Source organism: Lentinula edodes (genome assembly GCF_021015755.1).
Source record: "Lentinula edodes strain Le(Bin) 0899 ss11 chromosome Unknown C8R40scaffold_36, whole genome shotgun sequence".
In the NCBI taxonomy this organism is placed as follows: Eukaryota; Fungi; Basidiomycota; class Agaricomycetes; order Agaricales; family Omphalotaceae; genus Lentinula; species Lentinula edodes.
The window spans coordinates 173,216-195,000 of record NW_025764342.1 but is presented as its reverse complement, the minus strand read 5'-3'; the positions used below and the strand labels follow the sequence as shown (position 1 = coordinate 195,000).

At 45.7% G+C, this 21,785-nt stretch overlaps 8 protein-coding genes across 8 annotated transcripts; 6 read left to right on the top strand and 2 right to left on the bottom strand.

Moving 5' to 3' along the window:
• The first annotated feature begins 805 nt into the window (after positions 1-805).
• On the top strand, positions 806-1,464 carry C8R40DRAFT_1121287 (uncharacterized protein). The gene is made up of 4 exons (XM_046228799.1): positions 806-1,009; positions 1,071-1,173; positions 1,229-1,306; positions 1,361-1,464. The coding sequence occupies exons 1-4, from the start codon at positions 817-819 to the stop codon at positions 1,389-1,391; spliced, it is 405 nt and encodes a 134-aa protein (XP_046082708.1). The 5' UTR covers positions 806-816; the 3' UTR covers positions 1,392-1,464.
• Positions 1,465-1,567: 103 nt separating this feature from the next.
• C8R40DRAFT_546369 (phosphoglycerate mutase-like protein) lies at positions 1,568-3,576 on the top strand. The gene is made up of 7 exons (XM_046235410.1): positions 1,568-1,963; positions 2,015-2,023; positions 2,086-2,255; positions 2,305-2,429; positions 2,485-2,546; positions 2,608-2,885; positions 2,947-3,576. The coding sequence occupies exons 1-7, from the start codon at positions 1,760-1,762 to the stop codon at positions 3,458-3,460; spliced, it is 1,362 nt and encodes a 453-aa protein (XP_046082707.1). The 5' UTR covers positions 1,568-1,759; the 3' UTR covers positions 3,461-3,576.
• Positions 3,577-4,389: 813 nt separating this feature from the next.
• C8R40DRAFT_1054219 (uncharacterized protein) lies at positions 4,390-5,723 on the top strand (the record flags this gene model as incomplete). Its single annotated transcript, XM_046224916.1, has 3 exons — positions 4,390-5,351; positions 5,403-5,536; positions 5,596-5,723. The coding sequence occupies 3 exons, from the start codon at positions 4,390-4,392 to the stop codon at positions 5,721-5,723; spliced, it is 1,224 nt and encodes a 407-aa protein (XP_046082706.1).
• Positions 5,724-6,171: 448 nt separating this feature from the next.
• On the top strand, positions 6,172-7,963 carry C8R40DRAFT_546049 (uncharacterized protein). Its single transcript, XM_046235408.1, has 5 exons — positions 6,172-6,241; positions 6,303-6,369; positions 6,448-6,702; positions 6,773-7,010; positions 7,070-7,963. Exons 1-5 carry the CDS (start codon positions 6,236-6,238, stop codon positions 7,677-7,679), a joined length of 1,176 nt encoding a protein of 391 aa, XP_046082705.1. The 5' UTR covers positions 6,172-6,235; the 3' UTR covers positions 7,680-7,963.
• A 50-nt stretch (positions 7,964-8,013) lies between these two features.
• Positions 8,014-9,757, top strand: C8R40DRAFT_1121274 (uncharacterized protein). Its single transcript, XM_046228798.1, has 9 exons — positions 8,014-8,256; positions 8,313-8,364; positions 8,414-8,488; positions 8,539-8,635; positions 8,699-8,819; positions 8,872-8,958; positions 9,020-9,154; positions 9,238-9,454; positions 9,503-9,757. The coding sequence occupies exons 1-9, from the start codon at positions 8,136-8,138 to the stop codon at positions 9,651-9,653; spliced, it is 1,056 nt and encodes a 351-aa protein (XP_046082704.1). The 5' UTR covers positions 8,014-8,135; the 3' UTR covers positions 9,654-9,757.
• A 596-nt stretch (positions 9,758-10,353) lies between these two features.
• C8R40DRAFT_546167 (armadillo-type protein) lies at positions 10,354-14,194 on the bottom strand. Its single transcript, XM_046235409.1, has 14 exons — positions 13,599-14,194; positions 12,463-13,545; positions 12,273-12,362; positions 12,169-12,215; positions 12,031-12,111; positions 11,814-11,976; positions 11,714-11,760; positions 11,588-11,657; positions 11,408-11,531; positions 11,179-11,353; positions 11,034-11,112; positions 10,882-10,979; positions 10,805-10,814; positions 10,354-10,751 (listed from the first exon to the last, which is right to left on the bottom strand). Exons 1-14 carry the CDS (start codon positions 13,917-13,919, stop codon positions 10,731-10,733), a joined length of 2,409 nt encoding a protein of 802 aa, XP_046082703.1. The 5' UTR covers positions 13,920-14,194; the 3' UTR covers positions 10,354-10,730.
• A 1,827-nt stretch (positions 14,195-16,021) lies between these two features.
• Positions 16,022-17,706, top strand: C8R40DRAFT_1072360 (putative serine esterase-domain-containing protein; the record flags this gene model as incomplete). The annotated part of the gene is made up of 6 exons (XM_046226452.1): positions 16,022-16,243; positions 16,328-16,431; positions 16,490-16,680; positions 16,758-16,818; positions 16,868-16,951; positions 17,217-17,706. 6 exons carry the CDS (start codon positions 16,022-16,024, stop codon positions 17,704-17,706), a joined length of 1,152 nt encoding a protein of 383 aa, XP_046082702.1.
• Positions 17,707-17,868: 162 nt separating this feature from the next.
• C8R40DRAFT_1256508 (uncharacterized protein) lies at positions 17,869-20,736 on the bottom strand (the record flags this gene model as incomplete). The annotated part of the gene is made up of 5 exons (XM_046233773.1): positions 20,679-20,736; positions 20,203-20,618; positions 19,875-20,143; positions 18,008-19,824; positions 17,869-17,950 (listed from the first exon to the last, which is right to left on the bottom strand). The coding sequence occupies exons 2-5, from the start codon at positions 20,567-20,569 to the stop codon at positions 17,869-17,871; spliced, it is 2,535 nt and encodes an 844-aa protein (XP_046082701.1). The 5' UTR covers positions 20,570-20,618; positions 20,679-20,736.
• Positions 20,737-21,785: the final 1,049 nt, after the last annotated feature.

Here is a 21,785-nt window from a genome sequence, read left to right as displayed (position 1 = left end):
ATTACTTTTGTGCTATTGAGACATCTACTTGCTGCAAGTGTGCACATCATAAAAAATTGTACCTAAGCTCACTATCCATATCTTTGTATCCTATTGGCAAGTCAGGCAATCTAGCCAAGGTCAGTGCCTCGGAACAAGGCCCTTTCCCAGTTTTAGTTTACCTTACATCTGTAAAACCTGTATTTTCGGCTAAGAGCTCGAAAGCAGCTGACAGCACTGTCCAGCTGGGAAAGTGCTGGACAGCGCTCTCCAGCTAGTACCCTTGCTCTCGCGAACATCCAGGTTTTGCAGATGTATATATCAGAGACCATTCAGAGTCGGGGATTGCTGTGCCAGCACGGCGCTAAGGATTAATAGCTGACAATCTCAAAAATGATTTGTGCATCACTGATGTTCTTGTATTGATTATCGCGCAAGCGCTCTCCGCGGAAGTTTCTGCGAGTTCAGGCCTCCTACAGCTCATCTACTAAATACAAAGGTCTACTCAAATTTGCCTCATGACCAAACCACCAACTTGAACATTAGCTCAACATTCACTGTTGGCGCTTGGCACTGAGGTTTGCATAGCTCTAAGTATATCTGTCTGTCCACTCTCCGTCTCAAAAGAAATCGACTTGTGTTAATGAGAAAGCCGGTCTGGCCCTCAAATGTCCAAAGCAGCAGATCTGACAATTAATGCAAATTCGTTCATTCTGGGGACTCTTGAAATTTCCTATCGATATCTGCACAAAAACAAAAACCCGGCTTCGGTTTCCAGAAAAGTTTGTGCTGTTCTTCCCCTCTATACTTCGACTTCCCTCCGCTTGCTGACGCAAAATGAAACTTCAGTTCGTCTCACTACTGACCTTTCTTAACGTGATCAACTTCTCTGTCGCCTTCGTACCATGGGCACCAATTCCTATAACCGGAGCACGCTCCCAATCTCGTGTGCCAGATAGTATGACGAACGCGGAAAGGCTGATTAGAGAGCTACCGCCACGGGCACCGAAAGGACTCTTCAACCGGTTGAGTAAGTGATCACCCTTTGCATTCATGTTATTTGAAGTTGAAGCTCTTTGTCTCAACTTAAGAACCACGAACACCGACGACGTCTCAAACTGTATGCAAGAGGGGCTCCAATGGAAATGGAAATGGGAACGACAATGGAAATGGGAATAGCAATGGAAACGGAGGGTAGGTGTCTTTCCATTCAGTTTGATGCTCAGGCTCTCACGAAATCTCTTATAAGCAAAGTAGTAGCTGTGAAGATGAAGACTCGACTAGTAAGTAAAATTTGGGGCAGCTCGACCTCGAACAGTGGGAAATTGTAGGCATATGTACTGTCTTTTGACGAAAGATTCCTAGTCACTGATATGCATAGATTCCCTTCAGATATTCTTTTAATGCCATGATAGGATAGGATACTTCGGTCCATGGATGGATTAGTGTACGATTTGTCAATTTATAGCCGTGCATCTACACGCCACATCTCGTCTGTGTATTGTTTTTTGAAGCATACACAGCGTACAAACAGCCGTATTACATGATACTGTACATTGACGAATTATCGGCGAAGCACGTGCGTCTCGATGAACGTTGACCACTGCCACCACCAACCACCATTTAGTTTTCGGAATGACGCACTGAATTCTTTGCAAATTCGTTTTAACCTCGATATGATGTAGAGCAACGTGTTTCCCAGCGTAATCAGGGTTCCTCGTTGGTTCTCTGCGCGTTATTCAGCGGTCAAGTCTGATATCCCATCCTCTGCAAACCAGCCATGTTACCCCCGATGCTTAGAATCTTCTTGCTACCCGTCGTTTATGCCTTACTAGCAGTCTCAAGAACATCTGCTCATAATCAGTTCAGTCTGCAAGAAAGATTGACGCGACCCTATGTTTTACAACAAAATTGGGGCGCGTATTCACCTTATTATCCGGTAGCTAAATATGTTGCACCACCTGAAGGATGCAAAATTACTCAGGTGTGTTATAGTGTTTCTGCTTTCTGATAGCCTTGACATTTTGCTATCTAGATTAACATTGTAAGGATGTCCCAAATCACGTTCATGATGTTCCTGTTGAGACCTTCCCCTGGTACTCTTAGCTTCAACGTCACGGTGCTCGATATCCTACTGCTGGCCCAGGCGCAGCTATCGCTATAGCGGTGAACAAACTTCAAAACGCATCAGCTTATACGGATTCAAGTCTGAACTTCATTCGGAACTTTACTTTGGACCTTGGAACGAACGATTTGGTACTGTTCGGTGCCGCTCAGTGAGTACTAGTTGTTACTAAAGCTCGTTCTTCTAATTAGAGTATCTAGGTCTTTGGCTGCAGGCGCGGAAACCTATAACCGTTACAAGGAACTAGTTAGTGTGGGCAATTTACCTTTCGTCAGAGCTTCTAGTTCGGACAGGGTGGTAAAGTCAGCGTTGAACTGGACGTATGGTAGGGAACACCCTAGTTCATGCGATCTTTGATTGTTACTCAAACTCGTCTTCAGGTTTCTCTGCAGCAAGCAGTTTGAGATTCAATCCCGTGTTATCCGTCATCCTCGACGAAAATGTAAGTCGACCCAAACTAGGTCATATTCACTTATATTTCTGTTCACTCAATGATCAGATAGGCTAATGATACTCTCCATAATTCTTGCGGCGCCATAAGTTCCTCTGATAATCAGACTGATACTTGGATTGCAATATATACTCCATCGATCGTTCAACGACTGAACAACGCTGCTCCAGGAGCGAACCTTTCCTCAAACGATGTTTTCAACCTAATGACCTTGTGCGCATTCGAAAGCGTGGCGACAGAATCGATCAGTGATTGGTGTGGATTGTTCGATGAAGACGAGTGGAAGGCGTTCGAGTATGAGATGGATTTGGACAAATATTATGGTACTGGGTGAGTGTCCTGGCATTTCATGCCGGATGCATATATAAACATGTGGTTGACTATTTTGAAGGTACGGTCAACCATTAGGTCCTGTCGAGGGTATAGGTTATATCAACGAACTTATCGCGCGTCTCACTTCAAGTCCTGTCAACGACACCACTCAGACTAATTCTACCTTGGATCGATCTCCGGTCACATTTCCCTTGGATCGCACAATATACGCAGATTTCTCACATGACAACCAGCTCATTGCGATATATACTGCAATGGGGTTGTTCAAGCAGCCAAGGGCGCTAGATCCAACCAATTCGAACGTCGATTCTACGAATAGGACATGGATAACAAGCCAGTTGGTCCCCTTCTCAGCGCGAATGGTTGTAGAGAAAATACAGTGCGGTATCGGGTCGTCGAGACCGGATGAGGATGGAGACTATATACGGATATTGGTCAATGACGCCGTGCAGTCACTGGATTTTTGCGCTGGAGTGTCAAAGGAAGGTATTTGCAGGGTTTCCGAGTTCGTGGAAAGTCAGTCGTATGCAACTAATGGTGGTAACGGAGATTGGCAAAAATGCTTCGAGTGAGTATATCTATATGCAGTTTCGACTCAAAGTTGTCGAAGCAGGGGTGCGACTGGGTGCGATGGCTTGTGCTGATTCGGACGTAAGACGTCCTTTACTGCGACAAAAACCCGCCGCTGTACCCTTTTCTGCTCGGTATTCTGGAAAAATAAAAAACCTTTCTTGTGTCAAAGCTCGTCTTACTCTCCGACGAGATTTGCTTGAGTATTAATCGACCCTCTCCCATATGAACTAACTATCCATGAAAGGGGAAGCCTGAGCTTGAGAAACTCGAGTTCGTCTGGGCTTGACAATGAATATACAAGCGAAGGGATTCCGGAGGGAGAATCCGTAGGCTAAAAGGATAATTTTTCGCGGAGGGCGTAAGCGGTAACAAAAACAGTTTTTTTCTCTGTCGCGCGACATGATGCATCAACGTTTGAAACGGGTTAGAACCTGTTTGAATGGTGCCAGTGAACCCTTACTCAGAGCTACTCAGAGTCAGAGAATATACCACTACACTGCGTAAAAGTAAGTTCTCTATATAAAAATTTATGATACTTACCACAATTCCTCTCGATATGCAGTATTATGAAGTACATAGTGATACACCCGAGGATAGGATAGGAATTATACTGGCGAGGTCCGATTCCCAAACAACTTGAGTACATATACACAACTTAGAGCCTGACAGAGCCTGACTCGCGCCTAGCAAGTGCAGGGAAGCGTGTCATGGGAAGGGTTTGATGGAGGATCTTACTTAATAGAAAGCTCCACAATGTAAATCTCTTCCAGATCTCTTCTTTTCTATCTTCCTGTATGTCAATGGAATATCGTCCAAGAGCGTCCAAGTCAAGCCCATTGCAGGGCATGCATACATAAAGCTGTCATGATGCTTTGAAAAGAGATTCATACTTTCCTCTCATTTTTAACTCATCTCCTCATTCACTACTATGCTTTCTGCTGCTCTCGTCACTCTTTTACTCTCCCTATTTACAACACAAGCTAACTCGAGCTGGGGCCACCCTACAAATGCTGACCCGTTCTCATACGATCCGGGTTTTGACATTGAAGCAGTCGCAACGATAGCCAAGGCGCTTCCATCGCATTCATGGGAATACGGTACTGCTACTGAGGCTTTACTTGAGTTATACAACTCTTCCTACTCTGTTTTCGGATCAGCACCATTTCCTGTGCCATTTCTTGTACCAGATGGTGTACCTTCGCTCTCCTATGCAGCGCAGAATATCGTCTTAGGATCTGGTGCGAACGGTCTCTCGGATGGAGACGGTGCGGTAGGTGACCCCGCGAGTTTGGGTGTCGGCGCAGTTATGTTGGGCAAGACAAATGCGTCGTTTGCACAAGGAGCAAATGAAGAATTTGCATACATCGCGGGTCAGGCTCCTAGATGGTATAACGGTGCTATTTCTCAGCGCACAGACGTCCCCGAGCTTTGGGCAGATTGGATGTATATGGCTCCCCCTTTCCTTGCATACTACGCTGCAGACACTTATAACACCTCGCTCTTGCGCTTAGCCGTTGACCAATGCGGACTTTACCGCCAAGCACTCAAGTCCAACCTTACCTCTTCTGTGTCCTATGACGGTCTTTGGGAACACATTGTTGGTCCTCAGAGTGCTGACTTTGGTCTTTGGGGCACTGGCAACGGCTGGGCTAGCGCAGGCATGACTCGTGTTCTAGCCACTGTGATAAATGCGCCCTCGTCGACTACCTACGGTTGGAAAGACAATGCTGTTAGGAATCTTACTTCGTGGATTCAAGAGATCGTTGACGGTGCTATGGGCGCGCCTATGATTGATGGTTTGTTGAGGAACTACCTCAACGATACCTCTAGTGATGGGTTAGGATTTGGAGATATTTCTAGCTCTTCTCTTATTGCATCTGTTGCATATAGGTCAGTTTGATTGGCAATTCTGAACACAAAATATTTCAACATTCTTTGTAGGATGGCGGCGTTGCAGCCACAGACTTTTGGCTCCACATACATCCAATGGGCGGAAGGTATTCGAACCACTCTCGGTGGAAATGATTCAGCCGGTAATCCTCACGTTACGAGCAATGGAACCGTAACGCCTGCGGGTACGCACATTATCTCCTGATTTCTTATTTGTTCTTAAACTGCCCTTTTGCTCTCTTAGTTAACCCTCTTAATTGGTACGACACTACGCCATACACCGCTGGTAGCCCTGAAGGCAACAACTTTGTCGTATTGTTGTATACTGCGTGGAGGGACTGCATCATCGCTGGTTTTTGCTCGCAGCCGTGAAGCGATAGTGTAGTGGTAGTGTGACTTCTTTATCGGTGGCATAGGATGTCTGTTGGTAAATACGCGTCGGAGGTAGTAAATCCGCACACTTTCGCGCTTATACTAAGTACTTATTTTGTTCATACTTTACCCCCAGTGTTTTCTTCGTTAACTATATAGCATACATACGTTCTTTACCATACCGTTCGATGATCTCGTGCGGTGCAATTCACATAAATATACCACCTCCTGCATGAGTTCTGACGGCAGATAATCGACTCTTCGTTTCCTTCTCACTCGAACACTAGCCGTGTCCTTAGCTCATTTCCACAAAAAGAGATCCTCGCAAGTCAGTAAGACCATTTTCCATGAAAAACCAAATTTTCTTCGCTCTCGTGTTGCGAGACCTGTGCGAGACCAAATTCAGAAACCTAATAATAATAATTGACTTGTTTGTATGAACCGGGCCGAAAGACGTTATTCACACAACCACCACCACCTACTGCCATCCTCTTTCTCTTCGTTCACTAACCATGTCTGTAAGTCGATTGACCCCACTCCCTCAACCATTTCTGTGTCTTATTTCTGGATCCTTGCTAGACGGACAAGCTTGCTCGTGATATCTTCGGAGGCTCCGACTCTGAGCTTTCTTCAGACGACGATGAGGGTTAGTTTACCAGCTCACATAAATAGAAGATAGAACATGGTGACACTAACTACTAAATCTCTTTGATTACATTATTAGTCCAAGGCCGACAATTAGACACAACAGCCTACGATGACAATGACGGTGGTTCCGGGGCTGACTCGGAAGATGAATACCAGGAAAAACAACCTTCTACTTCTAGCCGCAAGACGAAGAAGACTGGAAAATCAAAGCAGCGTGATGAAAGCGAGGAGGGTAAGACAAAGAAACGAAAGAGAACGAGTACGGTCAAGAAGACGAAGAAGAAGAGTGCGTATGAGGATGTAGATTTGAGTCAGCTTCCGCCTGAGCAAGGTCAGTGGCTTCAATAAGTTATTTCTCCTGTTTCGAGGTGTGCTAATCAGCGCTTCCCGATCACATACAGCCAACAAGATTCGACTTGACAGGCAGATTGAGGCAATTCTCAAAACGAAAAAATCCTCAAGACCGAAGAAGCGCAAGAATAACGATGAAGTATTGGATTCGTTTGCGGATGATGAGGTAGCGAGGTTAAGAGAGACAATGAATAATGCTGCTGAGGAAGATATGAAAGCGAACCAGGAAAAGTTGCCGGCTACTGCCAAGTTGAGGTTTTTGGCTGAGGCTATGGAGACTTTGAGAAAGTACGTTTTCTGGGTTTGTCTTTCAATCGGAATTCACGTCCAACTAAATATCTTTATAGAGCATCCCTAGCACAATCAATTATCGACAATAATCTCCTCGACGCCGTCAAACGTTGGCTCGAACCTCTCCCCGATCGATCACTCCCTGCTCTCAACATCCAACGTGAACTCTTCGTCACCCTTCGCAAGATGGAATTTATCGACTCCTCCGTAATCAAAGAATCTGGGCTTGGTCCTCTTGTTCTCTTTTACACAAAATGCCAGCGAGTGCAGCCTGACGTCAAACGCGTGGCGAACGAGTTGGTGAGTATTTGGAGTCGACCAATCATCAAACGCAGCGCGTCGTATCGTGATAGGGTGGTACCGACGATGAATAATATGGACGTGGACGATGGTGCTCCCGGATCGCAGTCCCTGTCGCAATCGCAATCGCAGTACAGACCGGAGAAGTTGAACGCGATCCTAGCGAGGGCGAGGGAAGAGGACAAGAATAAGATAAGAAAGAATGCAGTGAGCATACCGCAGAGTTCACTTGGAACATATACGGTTGCGCCGAAGAATAATGCGGGATTGGCGAAGATGAATGCGAGTGTGGATAATGATGTTGAAAGGAGGAAGAAAAACGCGGAGAGGTTGAGGAGTTTGACGAGGAAAGTTGCAGGAAAATGAGATAATTTGTTGTATACCCTTGTGTCTTCTGCTTAGGCTTGGGAACCGCCGGGCCTTGCTCCGCTGAATTGCAACCACCGCCGGTCGATGGCGATGGCTGAATTCCTCGGCAAGATTGCAATGATGATTGATTTTGGAGGCTACATAGTTGCGTTAGCGAATATAATATACGATAATACTTTGCAAAAACGATGAAATCCTGAACCGCGACGAGTACTATCTGGAGCACCTAAGTATAGGAGGAGGAGGTACCCCCATAGGTTCAACACACTCCGAACCGGGATTTTGTATTTCGAATATTTCTTCGGATCATTTGTTGACAAATATTCATGATCATATATTGTACATGTCGTCCTTCTTTGCAGCGATAAAGGTTTAAGGATTCTCCTTAAAAGCGGCTCTGTCACCACTTTCCCCCGTCGCAGATACTGCAAGCAGTTGCTGCATATTTTAGACATGTCTACAACTGCATCGTCTATCACAAGCGACGTAGCTCCTGCAGGATTCGTGCCGATATTGGACGACCAACTCTTTGAACATGGTGAACGCTTGAAAGATAAAGTTGTAATCATTACTGGTGCGTCTGCTTGGAATTTGCTTGTCTGATGTATTGTTCAATCCAATTTCTCAAAGGTGCTGCCAGTGGTATTGGGAAGGAGGCGGCTATTCGCTTTGCCTCGTTTGGGTATGATCGTTGTTCATATAAATATAAAGCTTCCTTAACACTTGTGCAGCGCAAAGATCGTCATCGGTGACCTAGATGTCGTTGGTGCTGAACAGACAGTCTCCGACATCGTAGCGTCCGGAGGGTACGCATGTAATACCGTGAATAAGATGCACTAATCTCATTTGTGTTCAGGCAAGCAACTGCTCGAAAATGCAACGTTACTATGTGGGATGATCAAGTGGAGCTTTTTGAGCTGGCTATCCAGAAGTATGGCTCGGTAGACGTAGTGGTGCGCTTTTCTTTCGACCATGTTATGTTGCTCGGAAGTATAATATCGTTCATTTATTTCAAGATCCCTAACGCTGGTATCGGAGAGCCGGAAAGCTTTTTGGAAGTCAAACTTGACAAAACGGGGAGACCTCAGAAGATCAATCTCCCTACGGTTCACGTCAATTTGACTGGTGTTCTGTACTGTCAGGCATTGCATCTCGTCTCTAATGTGATACTGATCTTATTGTGATTCAGCTGTTCATCTTGCCCAACATTACCTCGTTGTCAATCGGAAACCTAATACTCAACCGTTGAAGGCAATAGTTCTTATAGGTTCCATGGGTAAGCCCACATATTCTATCCCCTAACGCTGCTCACTTCTTCCTTATTCCTTTTCAAACAGCGTCGTGGCAAGCGTTTCCTCTGGCGCCAACTTACAGTGCCTCGAAACACGCCGTTCTAGGACTTATGCGGTCTTTGGATCCGATCTTGACACTACGTGGCATCCGTATTGCTTGTATCAATCCTTTCTTCGCGGGTGGGTATTCTATGATTGTTTCGGTCCATCGTGCTAAATACAACATTTATGATTTGTGGAAATCCATTTTACTCTCCTGACAGATACCGGCATACTCCCGACACCCTTGAAGGTGTTCTTGGCTGGCTGTCCTCTCACTCCGGTGCCTCGCATTGCAGGGGCAATCATTTACGCTGCATCTCATCCTGACCCGGCGACGAGCGGATGTGCGTATGTCCTGCCCGATGATGGACCTGTGTTCAAGGTCCCTAGAGAGGAATTTAAGGCGGGGGTTTATCAACTATTGGAAGGAAAATTGCAGTATGTGTTACCATGTACTGACACTTTGTTTACTGACTGTTTTTTTAGGAGTATAACAGGCATCATCTACGCTATAAAGTACGCAACAGACATTGTGAAGATTGTTGCGAAACCGCTTTTCGCGTCAGTAATAGCTGTAGGTCTTGCTCGCGTACTTTGGTTCAATCGCGAAACCCTATGGACATCTCTGCATATCTGATTTGTGTTATGGGTAGTCTGTATGATATATATTCTCGATCAGGCCTGGGTAATTGCAGTTGCAAATATAATCAACGTTTTCTTTGCTGGATGGCTTCAAAGTTTTCACTGACAACAAAACATGTTCTATTCATGCTACACAGTCGAGACTACAGTAAAGTCGACAAAAACTAACTATGCAATTAGCAAAACTCAAGGGACAGTGGGGGTAGGTATGTACAAAATTGAATCAACAGCGGGACGAAAACAATGTAGCGTATGTAGCAACGATTATGAACAATTGTGCAAAGTGGCACACTCATGTCTGAAGGAAAAAGAACGGTAGGTAGGTAGGAAGGAATTTGAGGCGAACAATATACGGTGATGATGATTTAATTGAAATTTTTTCAAACGTAGCGAATGATAAAATGCAGTAAAATGCGTGCAGGATGTGATAACAAGCGAGAAATGACTTTTTTGATCAAAAAATGCAAGAGCAAAAGGAACAGCGACAAATGAAGATATGGGAGCGCGAATTGAATATCAAAAGATGAAATCGGGTTTTAGTGGTCGAAGATGGATCAAGATGATCCATGCAAGCCAGAGAAACGTGGGATGTAAAATGGCAAAGATACGGCGCGAACTGTCCAAGTGACGAAGCGAAAAAATGATTTGAGGCCAATTGTCGACGATGACGTGATGACGTGATAACAACGAAAGCCCTCAGTTGAGAGCCTACCAAAGCTTGTTCGAGGAGTAGTTGATTGATACGAGGATACGATATGGATGTATGATGTTCTTTTTATGGTATGCTGAATTATTGCCGTGTGATATGCATAAGCTGAATTTCCTGATATAAGATTTGACCTGGAGCTGAGGTCGGTACACTGTATGGGCGAGCAGCAGCCTGAGATTTATGAGTTATGTCGTGAAAAGATTGTTGGTTCGTGCAGAGAGTCGAATGAGATGGATGTATTAAGTGCAAGATTGCTGGTGAGGATGATGATAATGTCAAGAGAATGCGATTTCGATGCTTGCGATGACGATAACGAGAGTAGAATGCCGAGAATAAAGCAAAATTTCGGTCGAATGCGTAAGTTTAATATCCGTAGTAAGCACGCTTGAAAGGAAATCAGACCAGGAGTGCGGAATTATGAAGACAAAAGAGCTCACCATTCGATCACTATCAGGGTAAAACACAGTCTCGAATGTTAGCGAATAGACCGTGGAACAAAAGGAATTGTATTTACAATAACCAGATAACCTTGGATCCCGTCTTACATCCCCTCAGAGTAACGATGTGTCCTCTGATGCAATCGTACAGAAGGGCTCGTTGCTCCCTATCAGCCTATAAAACAGATACATGTTAGTGACGTTGGGACATGAACGAGCAAGCACGCACAGAGGGCAAAACGCTGGCAATCAACTGACTTCCGGTAACAGAAAGGGCGAGGTCCACGACCATTGCGCGGCGAGAAGAGCTACAGTATTCCAAGAAACATATATGAGATCGAGTTCGCGTTTTAGATTAAGTTAATAGGTTTCACCTCTTAGCGGGCTCGCACATGCGCTTGACAACTCTGTCAAGCGTCTCCTTGCCACCCTCCTTCAAAGCCTTCGTGATTGATTTGTAGCCTTGCTCGTTCGTCGAATATTCCAACAATCCGGCGATAAGATGGTCCAGAGTAAGTTGACGGTGCATATCAGAGCCATGCTCCAGGACTGATGAATACATATCTTAAGTAACGAAACGAACGAGTGGATGTGTTTACTTACTGTGCTGAACACAGTAGCTACCCCATTGATTCTTAGCAACCTCACTGAAAACTGAGAGACCTTGATTGAGCAATTCATCAATGATGCCATCCTTCGCACTGTCTTCGAGATTTTCAAAAGCATGCTGTGTGACGAGAAGTCAGCTAAATTTTCAAATTGAATCTTGGAGTTATTCCCTACTTGAACAACCAACGATCCAGTCTCATGGCAGGCAAGAGCAGCCCATTTACCCTTCAGCGACTTATTGACACTAAGAGCATTGTTCACTTAAGCGACAGGTGAAAGATAGGCATTCAGCAGACTTACTACGTGAAGATGGGAGGAGCCGGAGGAGTCCAAGTCAATTCCATGATCTGGGAAATCAAGGTCGGCAAAGTGGAAATCGTGATTAAAAAACTGTCCAAACCTTGCTCCATACATGACTAGCATGCTTGTTCACTAGAGTCTGTGCCGGGTCACCCAGAAGCAACTCGGACACGATGAGAAGCCTGATGTCTTCTTCGCAATCAAGTGCTTTCTGAAGAACATGGCAACCGTAGCAGTTAGTGGCGAGTTCAACGATGCGACCTCTATGGGAGTCAAGTCAGCCCAAATGAAACTTGATGACGTTTATTCCTAAGTACCTCATGCATGAAGCGATCTTTTTCCTCTCCTCGGGTGTAAAAGCAGCCTCCAAGCAGCGTTGAACTGCCCAGTTGCCGAATCTGCCAAGTTCGTATTGGTAAGAAAAAATTTTGAAGCTTGGGGTACATATAACGAACCTATGAGCCATCATTTCGAATCCTCGCGCGCATATCGCATCTACTATCTTAGAACGTTCGGCAATATCTGCAACCTTGAGTTTTTGTTGTAGAAAGATACTCGCCTGTTGGTCAGAGGACTTGATGATCCTAGACACAAAAGAATGATACGGAGGAGAAGAAGAAGGATGGAGCAGCGAAAGGAAATTGATAGGCTAATGACCCAGCGATGTTTGAATACGATAAATGATCGGGAAAAAAGAGGGCATGAAAGGTTGAGTTTCGAACTGTGACAGATGCTTAAATCCGGCTTACCTCATGAGCGCCATGGGTGGGGGAAGAAGGCTCGCGTACGTGGCCTGCGTTTCCGGTCGAAGACTGGTGTCGATGGTGACGTTCGTCGACGTGTGCATGGGACTGCTGGTGAAGCTGACTAGAAATGCCACTTGAGGAGGTGCTTGACCTTAAGGAAGGAGGAGCATGGATAGAATCTTCGAGTCCACTTCCACCGTTCGAAACACCGCTAACGTAGTTCGGAGTAGCGTCTAAAGTCAGACCCAAGCCGAATACGTTCGGAGTAGTAGAACCTAGGCAGCTCGAAGGCGCAGAAGGAACTAGACTGTTATGAGCAAGCAACGAAGCATCCTCCGTGCGAAGCCATTCTCCGTTCAATGGCAATTGCTGAAATTGTTGGGGCTGGTTACAAGTAGACTGCGAAAGAAGTTGATGAGCTGGAAGAACTTGTTGCGGAATGTGCCAGTCTCCTGACGAAAGACTAGATCCGATGGTGCCATGGATCGAGCTACGGAGAGCTCCAGTCGCAGCATGAACGTCCGCGCGATGAGCAACATTAGTCTGTGAAAGATTCTGTGCAGAGAGAGCAGCATATAGCTGATGGTTCGAGGTAAAATTGCCTTGTGGAGCAGTGGGATAGGAAGGATACGAGCCAAGGCTGGGAGAAGTGGGAGAAGATTGCTCGTGATTGTAAGTTCTAAAGATGGGAGAAGACGAAGCATTGGAGATGATAGAATAATTATTGCCACCGGAATTTGCAGTAGAGATCGAGGCCTGTGAAGACAAATAAGGCGGAGAGTTGCTCAGACGCGTAGGTGATCCAGGCTCGAAAAGCAGGGCTGGATGCGTAAAAAACGCAGGTCCTCGTGTCCCGGCAGCCATCATCTCATACGGCATCTGAAGCTGCTGCTTCAAGTTGATGTCGCTGCATGGCCTGGTTGGAGAAAGGTCGGTTGGAGTAAGGAGAGCAGAAGAGATGGACACTGGAGAGAAATCGGGAGTGCCAGGAGATGTTTCGAAGCTGAGATTGAGCGGAGGCTTTTGATTGAGATGATAAGGGTCTGGAGAATTGAGATCCAAAGTCCGTAGAAGTTGTTCAACGTGCTAAGAGTCGTATTGAAAAAAAGAGTTGTGAAAACAAACAGAAAAATGCATACCGTATGGGGTTCGAAATCGGGAGTTACCTTCTTCCTGCCATCCCCGATTGCGCCGACGGAAGGCATATCCTTAGGTGGTGAAGGACCAAATACGTCCTCACGAGTGATCATCGGGCCTGAGTGATTTTGAAGCTCAGGACGAGTAGCTAATTGCGTCTCGGATTCAGCAGCTCGAGAAAACGAGTCCAATGCCTTTGGCCAGGTTGTATCCAAGGGCTGTGGCTGAGGAGCCCAGATGGAAGCTAATGAACCTGCTCCAGACTGTCGAGAACGAGACAGAGCCTCATCGAATACGGTGGAGGGAGCAGTGTCAGTGGACATCGTCGAAGATGGTGTCGACGATGAGCTCGAGTTTTGGTGGGAAGGATAGATGGAGATTGAAGTGGTTGGAGAATGAGTTGCGATACGGGGGACAAGCGTAATTTATACTGACAGAGAAAGTGACAAGCTTCTTTCCCTTTTTCGGAAGTTTACCTTTGATTGTCTGACCCAGTTCAAGCAACTCAGTGTCCTTATATGGTACAAGCTCCCAAAAAATTTTGTCGCAAGTAATTTGACGGATGTATGCGCATTATTCTTTGCAACTGGTCATCGAGAAACAAAGTCATGGCCCACACCAAAAGTTAAACGCCACAAGATGGAAAATCTTGCTTTAGATACCGGCGCCGCCAATATAGATAGTACATAATGAGCAACATCGACGCTCCCGAATACCTGAGCCCATTCACTGGAACGGTCGGCAATACCGCACGTTCAGCATACTACAAGTCCAAAGCTCAAAGCGGCTCTATATGATGTGAATTGGTACTTGACATACCTTCCCCTGCCCTTCTTTCTTCATTGCTCCAAAAAATGATATCACAAAGTCCGGACAGTGAAGGATCAGGCCTCATAAAGGATCCAGTGCCAGCTTTAGAGCTTTTCTCAAATGTTCACCGTCAGCCGTCCATCAGGCGTCACTAAAATCTTTGAAGGTCGCAAAAAACGTGGGTATCTATGGCTCGGGTTCCTTGCACTCCAAGTCCGACAAAGCCTAAACGCTGTAAGGCGCATCAGGAAGCGTCCAATGGCGCGCCGAAAAAGCGGCAATAAAGAGCGAAAGATTCGGGGACTGGGCGGCTTCCGACCAGATCACACTTCTTGCATCATCGATGTCAGGTAGTCCTGCCAGGTAAATGTCAATTTAGTCTAGAAGCCCTTAAGGACCGGAGGATGCGCACACAGACAAAGCGAACTCATAGCCGCTGTTCATACGCTTTTATGTCTGGCTAGAAAAACAAGGTCGCTGCATGTTTAAGTAGGAATGAGAATCATTTCTAACGGATGAGTATGAGTACACTCACCTTGAACAATACATGATATTTCACATTTCGGAACCGACGTAGAAATTGCGAGGATCTCGAAATCACACTTCTTCTGTGCTTCGAAGATCATGGATAGTCCAACGCCAAGGTCAATTTGCTGGATGTTACACGAGGTATCACTTTTTTGCTGGATATTGCACGAGGTATCACATACTCCCCAAACAACTTGACGACAGTCAGAAGCTAACTGTCGTCTATTCCGATGAATCGAACGATGTTTGCGCAGCGGAGAACCTGTCCAATTTCTGAGGAAGATCTTCGCAAGTTTTTGAGGATAAGCCGCGGAAGATGACCCACCTTCCTGGGAGCTGGCGACACGACAACTGGTCGCAAGGATTGATATTAATATCCATCGAAACGATAACTTCTTCGGAACAACATTTTTAGAAGAGCGGTGCTGAGTTTAAAAATTCTATTCTCCGCAGAGATTCCAGCCTCACGAAGTTCTCGGTAAGGACTTTTTTCAGATCCTGGTAATTACGCTTTTTAAATGGCGAAGGCTCTTCCTGCCTTGAAGCTTGAAGATGAAGAATGCTGGTGTCTTCAAATTAGTTTACAGGGCGAGCTATGGGACTCCCTCCATCGTTTCGACGTTGACTAAGAATGGTTTTTAGGAGCGATAGGTTCACAACTTGAATACCAAGTACTGGGATCAGCCGGGAACTCATCATGATGTTATTTGAGTACCTATCTACACTCGGTACAATGCCGAAGCCGAAGGAAAACGTCAGCTCTTCTCCCGTAAGATCGTGCGTGTTATAAAGGGCCTTTATAACACTAGCGAACCCCTGCGGGGCACGATAAACCTTGCTTGCATTCTCATAAATTCCAACCCACACTCACAGTTGAACCCAAGGTTGTATGGTAACAAAAGGTAAAGTAGTGTATGAGTGCATGAACAAGGATTAGAAGAAATACATCGGAGCGAGCTAGAGTGAGATTAAAGCGCCTATATAGTGTGTGAAAAAAAATGCACGGGCGCTTGGTAAAGACGGGGTGGCAAAGGACCTAGCAAGCAAGGTGATGCACTCGTGAAGTAATACATGCACTGTCGGCCTTATGGACATCCATCTCCACGTTCTCCTTCACGGACTTTGGGGATCAACGAAACATCTAGAACCCGCCATTCGTGTCTTCTCTGCTCGACACTGCCAACCAAATTCAGACTCTGAGCTTGCTATTGAATCTCAAAACCAAGTTCAGGTTCTTCTGATCGAGACGAATCAAGGCAGTAGAACCTATGATGGAATCGACTGGGGGGCTGAACGAGCGGCAGAAGAGGTGAATGTCAACTTTCGATCCATAAATTTATTCATGTGGGCCACATGTTTAACGGGAAACGTTATGAACGGACAACTGTGGTAGATACAAGAAGCTATCCGCAAGATATCTTCTGAAGGTGATCGTGTAACCAAATTTTCCATTACGGGATATAGTCTTGGTGGTCTTTATGCCCGCTATGTTCTGGCGTAAGTGAGCTCTTCAAAATTGACGAAGTTGGAGTCAACTATTCCTTTTCACCTGAAGTATCATCTATGCCAAACACTTCTTCGATACTGTTCAGCCTATGAATTTTACCACGTTTGCGACGCCACATATAGGGATTCCAGACGTCAAGCACTCCTTGTTTTCCTACCTTTCTCGATGTGTTGGTTCTCGAATGCTGGGAAACACAGGGAAGCAGCTGTATTGTCTTGATCGCTGGGGGGAAACTGGACGTCCATTGCTTGAGTAATGGCGGATAAAGGTCCTGCTTCAATCCTAGCATAGTCTGTAACTGACGCCTTTTTGTTAGACCTCGTCTTTTGGAAGGCATTGAACTCATTCCAGAATATCGACATAGTATATGTAAACGCGTACGTAGGAGCTGCGTGTCATTATGCAGAATATTTATGAAATCTTCAGTGTGCATGATATAATGGTACCATACGTATCAGGTGCTTTTGAACTTCTAGATCCATTTGAGGCCCACATAGATGACATTCAAGTGTACGTACCCTCAATGCATGGCTTTTCCTCCTCAATGATTTTATGGTTCCAATCACCTGGCAGCGAATTTCACTCTCATTACTTTCCGATGCTCAAGAGCTGGACACTTAGGGACGATAGAGAGCACAAGATATCTTCCTCCTGTTTAGAGCATCTTGAAGTTTGGAAACCTCTTCCTTTCATGGGTCCATTCATTCAGTGGAATTTTCCGTTCAATCTGGTAGATTTCATTTGCTGTCTCTTTGTCGTCGTTTTCAACTCCCAGTTCAGATCCTCATGACCTTGTTCCCTATCATAATTCCAGTGGTGATCGTACTGCTACCCATCACATTCGCACTCAATACTCGTTCTTCTGGGTTTCGCGTAAAAAGTCTCGAGAGAGCGTCGATGTCCGCGCAAGAGAAATTAGCACAGATCTTTGCTACCCTAGACCATACAAGGATATGCTTGAGCAACCTACGCCAAATAACACGTCTACTTCCACAACCCCAGATACAATTAGTACAGTCGCAGAAGTGAAGACGACACCGATATCAAGAAAACAGCCTCCGACGACGATAACCTCAAATCTTTCTGCGGCGCAGCAACGGATGGTCGTGGATCTCAATCAGCTTCCTGTGCGAAAGCATTTGACGTGGATCCATCCAACACGGAATAGTCATGCGATTATCATCTGTCGAGAAAAGGACCAGTTTCCGGGGCATGCGTTGGGTGAAGGAGTACTTAGGCATTGGGCAGATCACTTCACTACGTAGATAATGAAAAAAGCGAAACTTTTCATATTCTTTGTAGGGCGCTCCCAAACGTTGGTGAGGCATAATCATTATCGTAGTTAGGTTTTGTAAGCTTACTTGACTAGGTCCATTGGCATCAGTGATATCCGTCCAGAACAAGCAAAAAGACCAACCACCGAGCGCTCATTCCATCCTGCCTCTTAACCAGCTCAACAAACCTTTCGTACCCTCCCGCTCCCAAATTCTTCGAGGAGGAACGCGGAATCTTCAACCGGAATAAGTAAGTCAGAAAAGAAACTGAAATGGCAAGAGCGGCACTCACGCATTACCGTCAACCAAAAATACATCCAATGGTAACATACCCAATTCTGCCGGTAACCTTCCGATATCATTATCCCTCAAATCTAGCTCGTCTAATTTCCACCCAGGGACGTCCCGATTTCCTTTGAACATCTCCGCCAAGCCCTGAAAGCCATCAAGCTCCGTCAGCTTGTTCCCGCGTAAAATGAGCTGTTTGAGACCCTTGCGATGAGGGGCTTCGAGTATAAGGGCGGAAAGTGTATCGGTTGTGAGACAAGCGCTGGTGAGGGTATTGTAGGAGAGGTTTAGTACACGTAAGCTTGGAAAGAGGGATGCGAGAAGAGGCACGAGAGGTTCACTGGATCGATTGGGACTGCTTCCTTCAGGAGATGAGTGAATGCGTGCGACGGAGACGTTGTCAGCGAAATTACATCCCTCTAAGTCGAGTTCTTCGAGATTAGGGAGTAGAGCTGATCCGTATGAGGCTGGAAGAGTGAATGACCGGTCTGCGCGACGGTTGTTAAGCGTGAGAACTCTCAGAGTAAGAGCGAAAGGTTGAGCAGCGATCTCGGCTAAAGGTGCAGAGGGTAGTGGCACAGCAAAATCATTCGGAGAGGGTGATCCAGTGAATGCGGAGGAAGAAGGATTGAATGAAAAAGCTCTACCGTGGCTGATTGCTTTCGAAGGAGGAGTTGATGCGGGTAGAGCAAGCGCATTAGTTGCACGAGTGTAATACTGGGAGTTTGCTAGAGAAGGAGCAGGTGATGAAGTGGATAATGCTGCCTTTTCCTTCTCTTTCGCCTCGGCAGCCAGGGCCGCAGCTCGAGCTCGTCGTCTGCCACCTTCTGTAAGCAAACCCTGTTCCGCTTCAATTTCCCAAGCTTCTTTCACAATCTCTGCTTTTGATATTGGCCTCTTGGCCGTAGAAGCCGAGGTAGATCCAGAAGTGCCTGCTGCTGCTGCCTGCGCTTTAGCTCTTCGTTTCCCGCCTTCCGTTAGTAAACCCTGCTCAGCTTCTATCTCCCAAGCTTCCTTCTCTACCACGCCTGAGCTTGAGCCAGACGACTTGTTAACTGACCTGCGTGGGCTATCACCCCATTCGATTCCCTCCTCTTGAGCAAATTTGGCAGCACGAACTTTCGCTTTACGCTCAGCTTCGATCTCCCACGCCTCACGAACAACTTTTTTGCCAACGAGCACGAGTATAACTCCTTCAGGTGGATTCTCTGTAGTCAGATCAAGGCTGATCTCACGTTGTGGTCGGAATTTTTGTACAGCGGCTTTAATGGTATCTGTGGTGACCCGAGTTTCGCCCAGATCAAGGATACGAAGTCGAGGGAAAGAGGGTTTTGATGAGGAGTTGATATCTTCGGGGAAAGACTCGTCTCCGATATCAGCCTGTTCCATTCGGAGTTCTTGAAGATTTGAGAGCCTGGATATATTGTTCATAAAGGCGGCGGAATTGCCGAGAGGGTTGAACGAGAGATTTATTTTGACAAGAGCTGTTGGTATCTCCGGGTCGATGGCTTCTGCAGTAATCTTGTTATGAGATGCATCAAGGCTGACTAGCTTGGGTAGTGGGACGGACGAGCGAGCGATTACAGGACCGAAGAAGCCACCGCTCGAATTGTTCTGCTTTTTGGCCGATGAAGATACAAACGGAGCATTGCAAGGTAACGAAGTGAAATGGTTGTGCGAGATGTTGAGGACCGAAAGCTCAGGGAAGGTGAAAATGTTGGAAGGGAGAGAAGTAAGGGAATTGTGCGACAAATCCAATGTCGTTAGTCTGGTCAAGTCTCCGAATGTTTTCGGGAGGGATGTTATCTGATTTTTGTGTAACTGGCAAAAGAAATTAGCATTTCGTTGCAAGAATGAACCTCAGGACGTACATCAAGAACCTTGAGCGATCCAAACATGGATATTTCGTGCTGGATTTCCGCGATATCATTACTCCACACTTTCAAAGTCGTGAGGTCCTGCGCCTCAAACCAGGCCGGATTGTCGCGTTTTCCACCGCGTCGCGCAGGAACTGTATCTGAAGGCGGTAAATTTGGCTCGTTTGGAACAGATTTTAAAGGATCTGGGGTTATGCCTAAATGTATTTCGAACAGGGCAGATGGAATGCAGGGTAAAGACCGCGCTGTTAAATTCACAACACCTTTATATGATATCCTAAGTTCATTCAGTAAGACAAAGACATAGAGAAGCTTCAATCACCTGAGCTTCGACCCCGTTCGATTGTTTCCCGCACTGACCAGCGACCTAGAGCATCCTCCTCTTCTACCACAGCGCCAGAGATGGAAGGTATCGCGTCTTCCAAGGAAGACAAATCGTTCAAAGAAGCATTTAGAGCTCTTTCTTGTGCCTTCTTGGCTTCTGCGCGCTTCAAAGCTATAGCTTCCTTGACGCTCAAGGTCGGTACGGCCGGTGGTGAATCATCTTTCACTGCAGATTTGGAAGGTGTAGAACGACCTGTAGCAGACTTTGTGCGAGCTCTAGCCGGCACTGGAGACGGCGCAGCCCTTGCTTTCAGAGGGGTAGGAGTCGGGGTTTTGGCACGAGCGGTCTGAGGTATACGTGACATCAAACGAAGTTGGCAATGGTTGTGGGTTGAGCGTACTATGGTTCACAGGGTACTTCCGTAAACAGGGTACTTCCGCATTTTCGAAAATCTCATATTTTGAACGTTTTAGGTTGATAAATGCTCTCAGACTTTTTATGTAGTACTTTCTAGGTTCTCTATAAACATACTGTACTATATGAAATAGATTGTATTCAGGGGATGCATATGTACAAGACCAAAATACTGTAATATACAAGCGTGACTTTAGATTGAAGCCTCAGGAACCGTATGAAGAGCTGGTAGATAACTATAGAAATGACATGGGCATTAAGTAGAGGCTCTCATCAGCTAGCATAGCAAATTTAAAAGCAATCCAATATGTTGTAGAGATTCGACAAGCAGATAAAGTGAAGAGGGTATGCGACGTGACAATATTTGATCTCCAAAAGCGTGATCAACACAAGTTCTGCAACTCAGCATCAAATGGCCAAGTGTGCCAGAGTGCCGAGCAGCGGCATTGATGTGACTCAGTGTGACCCAAGATGCGGAAGTACCCTGTTTTTCCTCGGTCATGGTCCGACGCTCTGTTTATGCCTTATCTGCTTTAACATGTAAGACAAAAGACAAGCTTAACATGATTCTAAATAAGACTGTCCATTCAGATTTTTTATTTACTCAAAAATTTAAGACGTTATTCGCAATATTCAAGAAATCGGAAGTACCCTGTGAACCATAGTACTACAATTTGAATGAGTAATAAGTATTCACGGTCACGTGGTAATCGTGCAGAATTAAAATCTATTAAAATTTCCTTCGAGTTCCTCGCTACTACTCTGAGAGACCTAGATAGGTTGATTATCAGACCATTGACAACCTAACATATGCTGTAGAACAACCTGAACATAGATGATTTGCAACTTACTCAGGTTGTGCAACAACCTATCATTTGACTACAACCTGTAGGTTCATTTAGCCAAGCTATTCCCAGATGAGATGTTGATATTCTTTCATCTGATATTACTAGTACAAGGGGCATTCAGGCTACAAACCGTTTTGCGAACTAGACAAGTATCTTTGATCAACAAGGGACACGTAGGGACACGTTAATCATAAGTGGGGAAGAGTTTGAGTGAATACTCAAAATATAGTACCTAAGTATTACATCCGCGCCGAAGGGTTGGCAAAAGATTCCTTCCATCCGCGATACATGCTTTCCATTTCTTTGTATCTACATAGC

Bases quoted from the DNA above. Each gene is read 5' to 3' on its own strand.
- C8R40DRAFT_1121274 (XM_046228798.1), top strand. From the start codon at position 8,136: ATGTCTACAACTGCATCGTCTATCACAAGCGACGTAGCTCCTGCAGGA. The intron at 8,489-8,538 runs GTACGCATGTAA...ATTTGTGTTCAG, and splicing joins GACATCGTAGCGTCCGGAGG to GCAAGCAACTGCTCGAAAAT. The intron at 9,455-9,502 runs GTATGTGTTACC...CTGTTTTTTTAG, and splicing joins CTATTGGAAGGAAAATTGCA to GAGTATAACAGGCATCATCT.
- C8R40DRAFT_546369 (XM_046235410.1), top strand. From the start codon at position 1,760: ATGTTACCCCCGATGCTTAGAATCTTCTTGCTACCCGTCGTTTATGCC. The intron at 2,547-2,607 runs GTAAGTCGACCC...ATGATCAGATAG, and splicing joins CCGTCATCCTCGACGAAAAT to GCTAATGATACTCTCCATAA. The intron at 2,886-2,946 runs GTGAGTGTCCTG...ACTATTTTGAAG, and splicing joins GACAAATATTATGGTACTGG to GTACGGTCAACCATTAGGTC.
- C8R40DRAFT_1121287 (XM_046228799.1), top strand. From the start codon at position 817: ATGAAACTTCAGTTCGTCTCACTACTGACCTTTCTTAACGTGATCAAC. The intron at 1,174-1,228 runs GTAGGTGTCTTT...ATCTCTTATAAG, and splicing joins AATAGCAATGGAAACGGAGG to CAAAGTAGTAGCTGTGAAGA. The intron at 1,307-1,360 runs GTAGGCATATGT...TGATATGCATAG, and splicing joins ACCTCGAACAGTGGGAAATT to ATTCCCTTCAGATATTCTTT.
- C8R40DRAFT_546167 (XM_046235409.1), bottom strand. From the start codon at position 13,919: ATGTCCACTGACACTGCTCCCTCCACCGTATTCGATGAGGCTCTGTCT. The intron at 12,216-12,272 runs GCGAGTATCTTT...GAACGTTCTAAG, and splicing joins TCAAGTCCTCTGACCAACAG to ATAGTAGATGCGATATGCGC. The intron at 11,532-11,587 runs GTAGGGAATAAC...CTCGTCACACAG, and splicing joins CTGGATCGTTGGTTGTTCAA to CATGCTTTTGAAAATCTCGA.
- C8R40DRAFT_546049 (XM_046235408.1), top strand. The intron at 6,370-6,447 runs GTTAGTTTACCA...TTACATTATTAG, and splicing joins TTCTTCAGACGACGATGAGG to TCCAAGGCCGACAATTAGAC. The intron at 7,011-7,069 runs GTACGTTTTCTG...ATATCTTTATAG, and splicing joins GCTATGGAGACTTTGAGAAA to AGCATCCCTAGCACAATCAA.